We start from the raw sequence: 13014 nt of genomic DNA on the forward strand, positions 1-13014 counted from the left end.
ATGGAACTTGACAAGTTTATTATAAAACTTTTGGAAGAGCAAAGGGACAAAATTTTTTGAGAACTGGGTACAGAGGTACACACCTGTAATCTCAGTGTCTCAAGAGACTGAGGCAAGAGGATTATAAATTCGAGGCCAGCTATTCCTATTCTACTTTATACTATAAATATAAATATACTACTTTATACTAGTGAGACCCTCAGCATCTTAGTGAAACCCTGCTTCAAAAATTAAAAGGCAAAAACAAAGAGTGGGGATGTAGCTCAGTAGTAAAGTACTTTTGGGTTCAATCCTCAGTACCAAAAAAATTCCAAGCCACCCTTAAAGAAGACAGATTACATTAAGAATATCTGTTAATTGACACCATATAGAAAGATAAATGACAAATCTCAAAATGTGAGAAGAATGTTTAAAATATATGAACAACACAAGTTTGTAAATAAACAACTCCTGCTAATTAAGAAGATGACAACCAAACGAAAAATGGACAAATGTTATAAATAGGCATTTCATAAAAACTGTCACAAATGGCCCATGAAAAAGCAAAAAAAATTATTAATTAGTGAAGGACAAATTAAGGTCATGGGAAGATACTTTTGCATACCACCAGACTGGACAGTTTTTAGTCTGAATAGTACCAAATTGACAGCACTACATACCAAAGGAACTTTCACTCACTATAGCAGGTGGGAGAGTTTAGATAGGTCTGACTATTTGTGGGGAAACATTTGAGCATCAATTAGTAAAGCCAAAGATGTGTATGTCCCAGGACCCAGCAGTTACAGAGCTGGGACGCCCTTAGAGAAATTCTGCACATGAAGTAGATCCACAATGGCCACCACATTATTTGTAATAGCACCAAACTGGAGACAACTGACATCCATCAACAGGAAAATCCACGAGTGAACTATGACAGTCACACAATGGAAGAATACACAAAAGGAGAACAAATGAGCTAAGCTAACATGGATGGTTTCCCCCAAACAGTGCTAAGCAGAATGTTGACCTTCTTTAGCAAATTATAGATTTTATTCAAAATAAACAAGTTAATGTATTATTTAGGAAATCATATATGTGCACATTGTTAAAACAGAGGTTGGTGAACTATGACCCTTGGATCAAATACAGCTATTAAAATAGTAGCTATTTTAATAAATGAATTTATTGGGACAGGTCGTGTCCATTTGTTTATGTGCTATTGATAGCTGCTTTCTTACTACAAGGGCAGAATTAAGTTCTTGTGACAGAATTTGCTGATCCTGTTTTTAAAAGAAATAGAATGACCAATTCAAACTTCAGGATAGTGATTGCCTCTCAATAAATAGGAATATCAGCACAGAGGGCCTTCTAATACCTCAAGGTAAGGAATTTTTTCTTAACATTGATAGTAGGTACATAGATTTACAGTACTATTTTCCCTTAAGGAGTACATGCACAATTCACATATGTGAACATGCTTTTTGCAATATGTGGATATGTTTTATATATTCTACAATTTTAAAAAAATAAGAAGGAAGTAAGATTGATTTTGATACTGGAAGTTACTCCTATGAGTACTAAGAATACCGGAAATTTATGACTTATAGCCTTCTTCTATATCTGGCACTGACTTTGTCATCTTGTTTTGTAGACAGATGAAAACTTTCCTAGCCTTGCTAAGTGGCAGGTTGCATCCAGAAGTAGCTTTCCATTCTAGAATGCCATGTTTTCCATGAGGTATATTATGAAAGTGTGTCTTAGACTTTGAAAAGACAAAGGTTTAGATCGCCTACCGTGGGGATTTTCTTACCAGCATCTTGGACAAATAGCCACCCATCTCTGCTTGAGCATTTGCTGGGAGGAAGAAGGCTGGGATTACAAATGGTTTGGTGACTGTGGAGTTCCCACCAGGACCAGATTCTTCCACATCGTACTCCAAGTCTTAGGTTTTTGACCACTGCTCTTAGAAGTCCCTTATGGAAAGGGACTCGAATGTCATCTCATCTGAGCCTTCAGTAGTGTGAAGGCTGTGCATGGTTGCATCTGGGATCTGGGCCCAGGTGCAAACACATCCAAATCCATGCACTTCCTTATGTGACCTTTGATCTCCAGCCAATGCTAATGGTCACATAGTCTTTATTAGAACAAAATCTCCACTACTTTTGCTTCTCCACTATTTCCTGTTTTGTTCTCTGGCACATCACAATACTCATCTCTCATTTATGAACCATCATATATATTATATTCCTACCATCAGAGGCAATGTCCAACCTACCTGTAGAGATCTGTGATCAGCTTGTCGTCATAACGAGCGCAGAGGTTGTTGAGGACTTGCTCATGCTGGCCAAGCAAGCGGATGTAGTTGGAAGCAGGGAAAGGCTCCTTAGAAAGGCACGTGATGGTCTCCACTATCTTATACTTGTTAACATGAATTCGGAAGTATGTCCCATTTTTCACATTACCTGTTATTATTTCTGACCCCTGGTAGGGAGGGGATGGATCAGAAAAACATTAGAAACACTTCTGGACCTTGGGAACTTTACCATAGCAAATTAATTTTTTTATATATATAACAGGTTATATCTTGTCATTTGTTGCAAATAATAGAAATAGATATTGACTAAACTCAGCAGAAGATAATGGTACTCCATATGCGTAGGAGTAAAAAGTTCCATCAAATTATGTTATGTGCATATACAAATATGCCATCAGGAAATTCACTATTCTCTATAATTAATATGCATCGATAAAAATATTCTAAAACATTAAAAATAAACATAGGATCCGGCCTATATTTCCTATGACTAACATTTTATATTGGTCTGGTATATTTGTTATGATTAATAAACTCACACTGATATATTAGTATAAAAAAAGAAACCACAAACTTGGACTTTGTGACTAAATGTTCTTCAGGATATTTATAAACTGTGTTTGCATTGTCCTGTGTTTATAAATTAGTTGCTAGGTTACAACCAATTCTCTGTTACTCAATACCTCATGTAGCTAGTAAGTGGAACTGGCTTTATTCTTCTCTATGAGGTGTTTCTTCTTCATTTTCATTTAAAAATTTAGTGTTTGATCATTTATTTTTAGGAAACCCTCCAGTAGCAGTATAAATCCATTGGTGCACAAAAATGCCCAACATCCAGCACAGGAGCTACAGGAGCGGTGTACCTGAACCAGTCATTTTATTAGGAAAGACTTCCTGGGAGAGATGAGCTTTCAGGAAGTTGAGAAACAAAAGTGGGAGGATCAGAGCTGGCAAAATTGTAAAAGGCTGCTGTGGAAATCCATTTACCCTGCCTGAAAGAAAGGTGTTCATGCAGAAGAAATGGAGACCTTGATGATAGGGTGCACCCTGGGGTGTGAGGAGTGGCACACAGGCTCTGGGTTTGCTTTATTGGGTAACTCTACATCTTACTTTATTCTCTGGCACCACAGGGTACCAAGTAGAATAGCGTTATTACTTCCTCCTCCTTCCCTCTCTCCTTTTTTTTTTTCTTTTCGTCAGTGCATTTTAATTGAATGGAACCATGGGTTTCATCGCGGGGAACTCATATATACATGTAACATACTTTGATCATGTCCTCCCTCCATCCCTTTCCTCTTCTCTTCTTCGAGGTATTTAACATTGCCAAATTTCTTAGTTTTTCACAGCACCATTTTGAGAAAAACGTCCTAGTCAAAGTGATCACAAGGAATGTCAGTCCTTTTAAAAGATGAGTCCCTAATAGCTGTGTTGGGGGGAGTTTGATAAAGTTCCTTCCCAGGAAGAAGTTTAGAGATTCTGGCAAATCTAGGCTTATGTGACCTTTTAGATTGTAAATTGTTCAGGGTATGGATTTGTAGCATTTTGCCCTTAAGAAACCAACTAAAACTGCCTTATGACAAGAAAAGATGCCACTCGCTAATTCCACGTTGTCATGACTTCTTTTTCTATCTCGGCTCCTGAGAGCTACTGACCTACCAACTGGACACACACACTCCCCAAAGGCCCAGGGAGCGGAAAGCCTCAGTAGGCAAACATGAGTTTTATTTGGCTGGACTCCACTTTACCTTCCGACTCCAGGTTTAGCACACAGTAACACTAAATAAATCAGATTTTCGGAGTGCATATAGATTTAAGCTTTCACTCTGAGCTTGAAGGTGGCCTTTAGAAACCCAAGGCAAGTTGAACTGCTCTGATTCCAAACATTTACTTAGTCCTGGACACCACCTAGGGATTTTTATCAAAACAAGAACACATTTAGATAAACTGAGGCAACTGGTGGGTGTCTGGGTATTCCCATGGCAAAGCCCTGAGGTTAGACTTCAGCCAACTGTGAAAGCATGAAGTGAGAAACTTAAGGAGGCACATCAGGTAAAGAAATTATGGACCAACCCCAAGCATGGATGAGAAACTGAGTATTTGGGAGAAGGGGAGGGAACAAATACAACTTAGAAAAGAGGTTGGGGGATGATGCTTCAAGGGAGATGCAAAATGGTCCAATACAAATATATTTCATAACAGGGACATAGGTTCACAGTAAATTTTATTTTACAAAAAGAGTTCACTACAATGAACAGTATCATTCCATTTGGGGGGCATCAACATTTTTTAAAATGCTAATGCTCATTTCCTATGGTGGGGAGTCTGGGTAACTTTGGTTGTTTCTTTCTGTTCAGTGGACTATGTGTAGTTTCTAATTTTAAGCAATAACTATCACTTGTGAAATGATATTTTAAAAGGCATTTTAAAGTCTTCTGGATATGCTATGGCAAGGAACCAGACTTTTGGGGAACAAATTAAAAGAGAAGTGAAACAGAAAGCAGAGGGAGTAAGGAAGGAGAGAGGACCGGAAGGAGGGAGGAGAGGGATCCATGAGGAGTTAGTGTGGAAGAGTGGGACTTTTCCAAAGAAAAGCAAAAGCCCAGGTCCCAGGTTTCTGGTCTTCCCTGACCACCTGCCACTTTCTGCACTTGCCCATGTATTTCTGTGGTTCTGGATGCTCTTAGACTTTTTAATTCAGGTATATTTCCTCAAGTCTTGACTTGTCAGATTGAGCAAAGAATCCCACCACCACCCAGATTAGGGGCACAGGACATGACAGAATAATTCCCGGTGGTGCCATGTTTACTTGGGTGGCCCAGGATAACAGACATTATTTCAGAATTAGAAGGCACATAGTGAAGAATGTGATGCCTATGTGCATTTCTATGGTGAAATACAAGGTTTAAGAGAATACTGGAGTTTGGTACCAACTGTGGGTGACTATCCAAGGAGGGGCCACTCCCTCACCATGGTAGCAAGCCTGCTGGGAGTCCAGGAGAGCAAGCCCCCACAATCACTCTGGCATAGTTTTAGCTGCCAGGTTTCCCTAAGGATCAGTGGAGAGCAGAGAAACCAATTTCACAAGGTCTTGGTCTCCTCCTCTTGCTCTTCCCCTTCCTCAATGTTTATTTATGCTGAGCAATTAAGAAAAGGGAACTCAGACATCAAAAAGGCCCTCCTTGAGATCCACCCATGTGGGCAACAAAAAATTTGACTTTTCAAGGAATTTCATTAAATACCTGCCCTGCAACTTGCAGGGCTTTGTCTATATTGAGGAGAGCTGATTTGGACTTGAAACAACCTTAGTTGAGGCTCAGCACCTCAAGACAGGGGCCACAGTTTCTGAGTGGTAGTAATGTGACAAATTTCTGAAGGTCCTTGGTGGGCCACTGCCTGGGATCTGGGAGAGTCTGAGCATGAAATGTCCTCCATGTCAACCTACTCCAGGAGAGTGGAATTCTCAGCATTGTCTTCAACAATTTGTTATTATGGATAGATTGCCCTTTTTACTTTTGGTATGTTTTCTGTATGTTTTGTCAGTATAATCCTAACTATAACTACAGGGGTTTAAACAAGTCTATTCAGTCTATAATGAAAGTAATGAGGAGATTTTGCAGAATACTGATCTTAACTACAAAAGGCACATGTGTCCATTTTAATAAGATTTGGTACTATGTTGGCATAGTGGGGGGGGGAGGTCATCCTGGCAACTTAAAATGCATCAAAAATATTTTGCAGTGGTATTAAAGACAATTCATGCATAGATGGACTTCTCAGACACAAATTATTCTTGTAATGTGGGTCATTCCTAATGACAGTTGTTGACAGATCAGGAAAACCCAGTGAAGTCCAGAACTCTCTGTCCCTTCTCACAAAAAGTACCTCCTCTAAATGATGACTTAAAAAAAAACTCCCAGCCCTGTCATCCCATGAAGGATTCTGGGGTAATTATGATTATTTTGCAAACTTTCCAATTTGCTGGGGTGTGTCTAGCTTCTTCCTTTAAGTATATAAGTAAATTGCTAGAAGATTTGGATCTTAAATTTAAGGTGTTGGTGGAGGGACTGGTTCTGGTTTGGTTCTTTTCTTTCTCTTCTTCTTTTTCCCTGAGTACAATTATCCTTTCAAGTTCCTTTATGATTTTGACAAAGGTTGGAAAATGGCTCTGAAGTTCACGCCAAATGGAAGACACAGGATTAATCAGACTTGGTGTTCATGAAATCCGGTTCCCAGATCTCATGACAAACATACAATTTTAAATTTAATAGTATCCAAGGCAGAATTTGTTGTGACAAATTTCTTTATTTTTGTGGTGGATAAGCCAACAAAGCATGTGGACTGGAATCTGCAAATTAGTTTATTATGTAGACGATTTGGGGGTACCCTTTCTTCCATTTGTCAAGTTACTGCTCAAAGAGCTCATGAATTACTGAACAATCTCCTTACTTAAATATTCCAGTTATTGAGAACTATAAAAGTCTGATAAGATTAATCTGTACTGCCCTTATTGTCAGAACAGTAATTTCTCTAGTGAAATACTGTTGAATGGGCTCTATTCTTGATCAATTGGATTTATTTAGGTGACTGCCTGACCATTTTGGCAACAATTTTACTTAATCAAATTAATTCCTACCCCAAAAGATTGCCATGTAGCCATCCTACATTTTTTTTTCTTGGATAATAAAATGGGGAAAAAATCTGTTTAGATCTTCTGTACTAATTAAAAAGGAGGCCCACCTGGCAAAATGGTTAATTAAAGTCAGGGGTCCTGTTCAAATACTGTCATTGCACCAGCCAAAGAAATCTATTTAAGTTGCACTGTTATTAAAACTCTCATTATCTAAAAACCCCTTTTGGCTTTTCCTCTGACTTTATTCAGAGAGAGAGAGCAAGTGGTTCATAAATAAATGGCACTATATGTAGGAAATCATGCAGTCCTTCAAGAATCTAATTCTGCCTGAAACCAAGTCCAGTATTTTCTAGCTCTTGTACATGTCAGGCTCAAGTTATTTACCTATGATGACCAAAGTGCTCAGCCTCTGACACTCTGGTATTTACCTTGTCTATCTGAATGTCCCTGTCTGTGGCTGACTGCACTTTCCAAAGATGGCCAATTACTTTTTGCAATATGACCTTTAAAATCTTTCCATTGATAGATGGATTCTGTCCCATATACCTTAAATACCCACAGGCTGTGACTGCTCCAGCAGAGCATGAGGTGTGGGGGAATTGATGCTGTGTGGCTTGCTCATTTGGGCCATACAGGCAGTGCAGTTGCCAACTTGCTAGAGAGAATGCTTGCCCTTGGAGCCCTGACCAGTCTGATTACTCAGAGGCCACCATGCTATGAGGAAGCCCAGGCTGCATGGATAGGCCAGGCAGGAAGGCTCTGCTCAGCACTCCCTATCTTCCAGTCATCCCAGCTCAGGAAAGCAATAAGCTTTTAGCTATGAGTAGATAAGCCCTCATATAACCCTAATCATTGATCTAGGCTTCTAGTCTTCCCACCCAAGGCATGTTGTATTTTATTGTGCCCTTTTGGAATTCCTGAAAGCACAGACTTTGAGCAGAATCAAATGGCTGTTTTATACCCTAAGTGTTCATACAGTAATAGAAACTGGAACAGCATTTGCTATGATTCTGTGGTTTTCTTTGTTGTAAGGAAATTTTGCATCAGATCATGTGTCCAGGACGTGATCTGGGAAAAGCCTAAATAAAGCAAAGATGTTTTAAAGATAACCATCTGTTCTCTCCTTGGAAGAATCAGGCTCATTACTGATGTGGAGCCATGATTAACAACATCCACTATTGATTGGTTACCATTTTTGCTCCAGGCAGTACTATTTTATATATGATCTCTAACAAACCCAGAAATTCAAAGAAGTTGAATAACTTGTTCAAGACACATGGGAAGCAAATGGATGAGAGGTGATTCAGGTTTCCTGAAGGGATAAGGTAGGGGACCAATAGCCTGTGACATTTTGAGTCTTCCTCTTTTCCAATAGCTTCCAAATATATTCCATTTGCCAGAACATGCCACGTGGTCATTTCTATCCTAAAGGAAATCTAGGAAATGGATTTATGTTATGCTGGTCATATAATTAACTCTCAAAAATATTCAGGAGAAGACAATGGAAACACTTAAGTAGGCAACTTCAGTGTCTGCCTCATTGACTAAAAGCAAATGTGACTCTTCATAAAGGAAGTTCCCAGTTGACAAAATAATCCTAGACTTGGTCCTTCTATCAGATTTGTGCAGCTGTCCAACTGACCAACCATGCTGTGTCCTTTATGATCTCCTTAAACACAGGAGGTCCTGTGCCACAGCTTCTCCTTTTCCTGGATATCCTTTTGCTATAATTCAGAAAAGAGTGGATAAAAGTGTGTTCTAAATGTCCATTTCAGATTCTAAGCAATTTCCTTGCTTCACTGTCACAAGGGTAAATATTCTAATAATCTTTTTTTTAATGATCTGATCAAAACCTAATGACTTGCTGGGCCCAGTGGCACATGCCTGTAACCTGGTGGTTCGGGAGGTAGAGACAGGAGGATTGTGAGTTCAAAGGCAGCCTCAGCAATTTAGTGAGACACTAAGCAATTCAGTGAGACCCTGTCTGGGGATGTGGCTCAGTGGTTTATTGCCTCTCAGTTCAATCCTCGGTACCCACCACCATCCAAAAAAACAACAAAAACAAAAAAACCCTCTAATGACTTAATGTCTTTCCGGAGGTGAATGGATAAGTAAATGGTGATACTTCTAGATAATGGAAAATTATTCAGTGATTAAAAGAAACCAGCTATCAAGTTATGAAACACAAGAAGCAGGGTTCTGTGACATGCACCCATAACCTAAGCTACTTGGGATGCTAAGGTGAGAGAAACACTAATTAGAACTCAGCCTAGATAATATAATGAGACCTCTGCTTCAGAAAAAAAAAGAGACATGGAGGAAACTTAAATGTATCTTACTAAGTGAAAGAAGCCAATCTGAAAAAGCTACATGCTATGTAATTCAAAGTATATGACATTCTGGAAAAGGAAAATCTATGGTGATATTAAAATGACTAGCAATTTCCAGAACTTAGTATGGAGGGATGGATGAAGAGCAGAGCACAGAGGATTTTTAGGGGAGTGAAATTACCCTGTGGGATGCTACTGGTAGACACATTCGGCCAGATTTGTGCAGCTGTCCAACTGACCAACACCTAGAGTGAACCCTAATGTGAACTTTGGTTAATAATGATGGCTTTGATTGTTAAGGATGTGTCAATGTATAGTCATTAGTGTGAACAGATATATCACTCTGATGGGAAGTGCTGATAGTGAGGGAGGCCATAAGTGTGTTGAGGGAGGGTAAGGAAGGGGTATATGAGAAATCTTTGTACATTCTGCTCAATTTTACTGTAAACCTAAAGCTGCTTTAAAAATAAAGTAGTAGAGAAACTTATTGGCTTAAAACAACAGAATGCTTTAATTATCTCACAGTCTCTGGGAGTTAGAAATTGGGAGTAGCTTAGTTAGGAGGTTCTAGTTCATGGTCTCTCATAAGTTTTCAGTCAAGAAAAGTTGGCTAGGACTGCAGTCATGTGAAGATACATGTCCAAGGTATGTGGATGGCAAATTAACAAGCGCTGGTGCAGGCATACTTAGGTCCTTACCACATAGACCTCAAAGGGCTGCCTGTGTGATCTTGTAACATGGCATCAGGTGATCCAGAAGGAGGCAATTAGGAAGCTATAGTATTTTCTATGACTTAGCACACTGTCACCACCATACTATCCTGCTGAATACACAGTTCACCCTACTTAGTGTGCCAGGGAACCACAAAAGTGTATGAGGACCAAAGATTCTTGGGGGCATTTGGGGGCTGACAATCATAGTGGGTTTTTGATGTGTGAACCCATATATTACATCAAAGACCGAGTAGAGAATTTCACTCTCCTATAAACAAAGTGTTATATTTGAATGTAAAATGAAATCCAGGAATAATACTTACAAAATTGGTCTGTGACATTTGTACCGCCAAGGGAGTTGGAATATTAGGCTTGGAAACATGCAGATAATGGTAAGATCCAGGAAGAATTCCTCCTAGAGGAAACGGCAAGTTTTTCCATATTTGAAATGAATTGTGAATGAGGTGGGGAACAGAGTTTACATTTTTAACCACTGAACAGAGTCGCCCACCATGTATATGCTCCTCAAACTCTTCTACTAAGGTACTGTTAATAGTTAGGAACACCCTGGGTGGTTGAGCTTTATTTAATCAAATCAACGTGAAGGTTACATTATATCTCGTCTTGGCACCACCAGTGCTCCAAGCATTGTCAAGCTGATCCCATGTACATTGTGTTTCCCCACAGCTCCCAACACCCTAACCTATACCTACCCAAACCAGATTTGACCTTTAGAAGCCTACAGTGTTGGAATGGCATTCTCATTCCACATCACTCTTCCAATGTATAGCAAAAATATTCAAAACTTAGACTGTATAAAGAAAATCAATGAAGTTCTTTGCTCAATACTTTAGAAACCTATCAGTAGAAAATCCTTCATATTTCGGGTTTGTTCCTAAAGTCTGAGCCCGATCCAACTCTGGTCTCTGATACTGTTCCTTTTTCTTGCTCGCCTATGGCTACTACCTTCCCCAAGGTCTCATCCAGTGTGAGAAGCAGAGCAGGAGCTCTCTGAATCTGTCTTATTAGGTAGAAAAAGACAAGGATTGGAATGTGGGACTTTTGCTCTTAAGCGTGATGTTTTGTTTACTGGATTAGAGTCCTTGGATGTCCTAGGAGTCTATGAACAGCTTTGGGATTTGGTTCCTGAATGTTCTGAATATGAAAATACAATTTGGTAAATATGTGGGGTTTTCTGACCAGAATGCCCACAACACTCAAAGACACCATTTTTAACGGTATCTTTCACCTCCCAAACATATAGGAACTGTATGGTTCCCCGTGAAATCATTACCTTAGTGGTCAACAAGGCTTAGGGGGTGAAAGTGGACTGTTTTATAGCTGCAAGTAGTTGAGCTTATTCATCCGGATAGCAAGCTAGGAATAAGCTGTCTGAAAGGATGGGTCTCCTTATCTCAATTTAAGAATGGAAGTTTAGGGCAAACCACCATTCACCAGCTATGAGATCTCTATGCAAGTTACTGATCATTACCTATTTTCTTATCTATAAAATGGGTACCAGTAAGTTGTGGCCCACAATTAATGCTCAAAATGCAAAGGATGATGATGATGATGCCAAGTTCAGAATAAATGCTTAAGAAATGAAATAGATCCTTCCTCTACCTCTGTGGCAACCCATTCCAGGACCCTCCTCACCAAGCCCAAGAGAAGCACAGAGGCCTAGTCTGAATGCGGGCTCACATTCAATTTGTGGCTTCATCAAGGGAAATAAAGTGGCCCATTGACGTACCTTGGATCTTGGCTCCCTTATACATGGGGATGAGTCGGTCAAGATCAGCAGGTGGCTCAGTCACAGGCTCAAGAGTTGGATCAAAGAGATTGAGCATAGCTGCTGCCAGCTGAAAGCCAATTTCTTTGGAACTGAAGTTGCTGTGAGTCCACTCATTTGAGTAATATCTATTAGAGAACTTGGTGAGGGAGCCAGCAGCCCGGATGGCTACGTCATTTGTGTGGAAGTTGGTATCAATCACAAGTCGGCCATCATAGACAAGACAAGCATCATTGAGTGCTTTAAATGTTTCATAATCCACTTTCTTCTCACAGAAGCTGAAGAACATCTACGAAGTGAACAATTATACCCTTACTCAGTTATCACTTTTCATTACACCTTCCCAAGAGTAGGAATAGCCTCCTGGGCATTTTATTATTTGGGGCACAAAAAAATTTACTAAAAGTTTGTCATAATGTTTTGTGTTTATGGGTGTGTCTGTGTGTGTGTGTGTGTGTGTGTGTGTGTGTGTGTGAGGGAGGGAGGAAGAGGGAGGGAGAGAGAGATTATCTTTGGTATGAAGAACAAATTAAAATCACCCAGTGACTTTTTTTTTTTAACAATCCAGACATCCTATGGAGATAAGAAGCCAAGTAATGAATAGCTACCACAAAGTATTTTTTCTCCTCTAAGAAAACTTACACTTGTAGAGATCCTATTTTCCCCTTTATTCTTGTAAATTTCAAATAGCTCTAGCTCAGTGTTTTCCCCCATCTTCCTTTTCTTGTGTCTGACACTTAGGTCTTTCTAGATTCCTTCTTCTGGTTTACTTCAGTCAGTCTTGAGTCTTCAAAGTACTCCTTTCCTAGATTTTTAAACCCAGCAAGCTGGTCCCTTCAGTATAATTCAGAGAGAATAAACTACCAGCCTTCACTTCCACCAGGTCTGAGCTCCTCCTTCTTACTCCTTCTTGCTCTGGTATAGAAGGCAGTGGCTTACCCAGTAATCATAGGAAAATAGATTTCTTTGACTAAATCTTATCATCTCCCTATAGACTTTTCTACTCTCTGTTTTTCTTTCCCATGTATATAAAAATAGACTTTCCACTTAACATGAAACATAGAAATTCACTTGACTTGAATTCAAATTATACATAAAAAAGTGTCATCAATCTCTCGATTCCGTGAAATTGTTCAGAAGTTCCCTTTAGCCTCCTCACAAAGTTCTTCTACCTTACATTTTTCTTTTTCTAATTAAATCTATTTTTTCGTTCAATAACACACACATATGCTAGTTTTGTTTCCTCAAGCTTAGTAGTA

General features: G+C 39.4%; 1 protein-coding gene across 4 annotated transcripts in view; it reads right to left on the reverse strand.

Moving 5' to 3' along the window:
• Positions 1-13014, reverse strand: part of Cfap61 (cilia and flagella associated protein 61) — a 251648-nt gene that overhangs the window by 52343 nt on the left and 186291 nt on the right. For all 4 annotated transcript variants that reach the window (XM_021723124.3, XM_005320425.4, XM_040275760.2 and 1 more), the window contains 3 exons: positions 11717-12044; positions 10290-10381; positions 2255-2460 (listed from right to left, as the gene is read on the reverse strand). In XM_021723124.3, coding sequence (XP_021578799.2) covers positions 2255-2460; positions 10290-10381; positions 11717-12044 — 626 coding nt within the window. The remainder of the gene's footprint in view (positions 1-2254; positions 2461-10289; positions 10382-11716; positions 12045-13014) is intronic.

Source organism: Ictidomys tridecemlineatus, chromosome 5, assembly GCF_052094955.1.
Source record: "Ictidomys tridecemlineatus isolate mIctTri1 chromosome 5, mIctTri1.hap1, whole genome shotgun sequence".
Taxonomy (NCBI): domain Eukaryota; kingdom Metazoa; phylum Chordata; class Mammalia; order Rodentia; family Sciuridae; genus Ictidomys; species Ictidomys tridecemlineatus.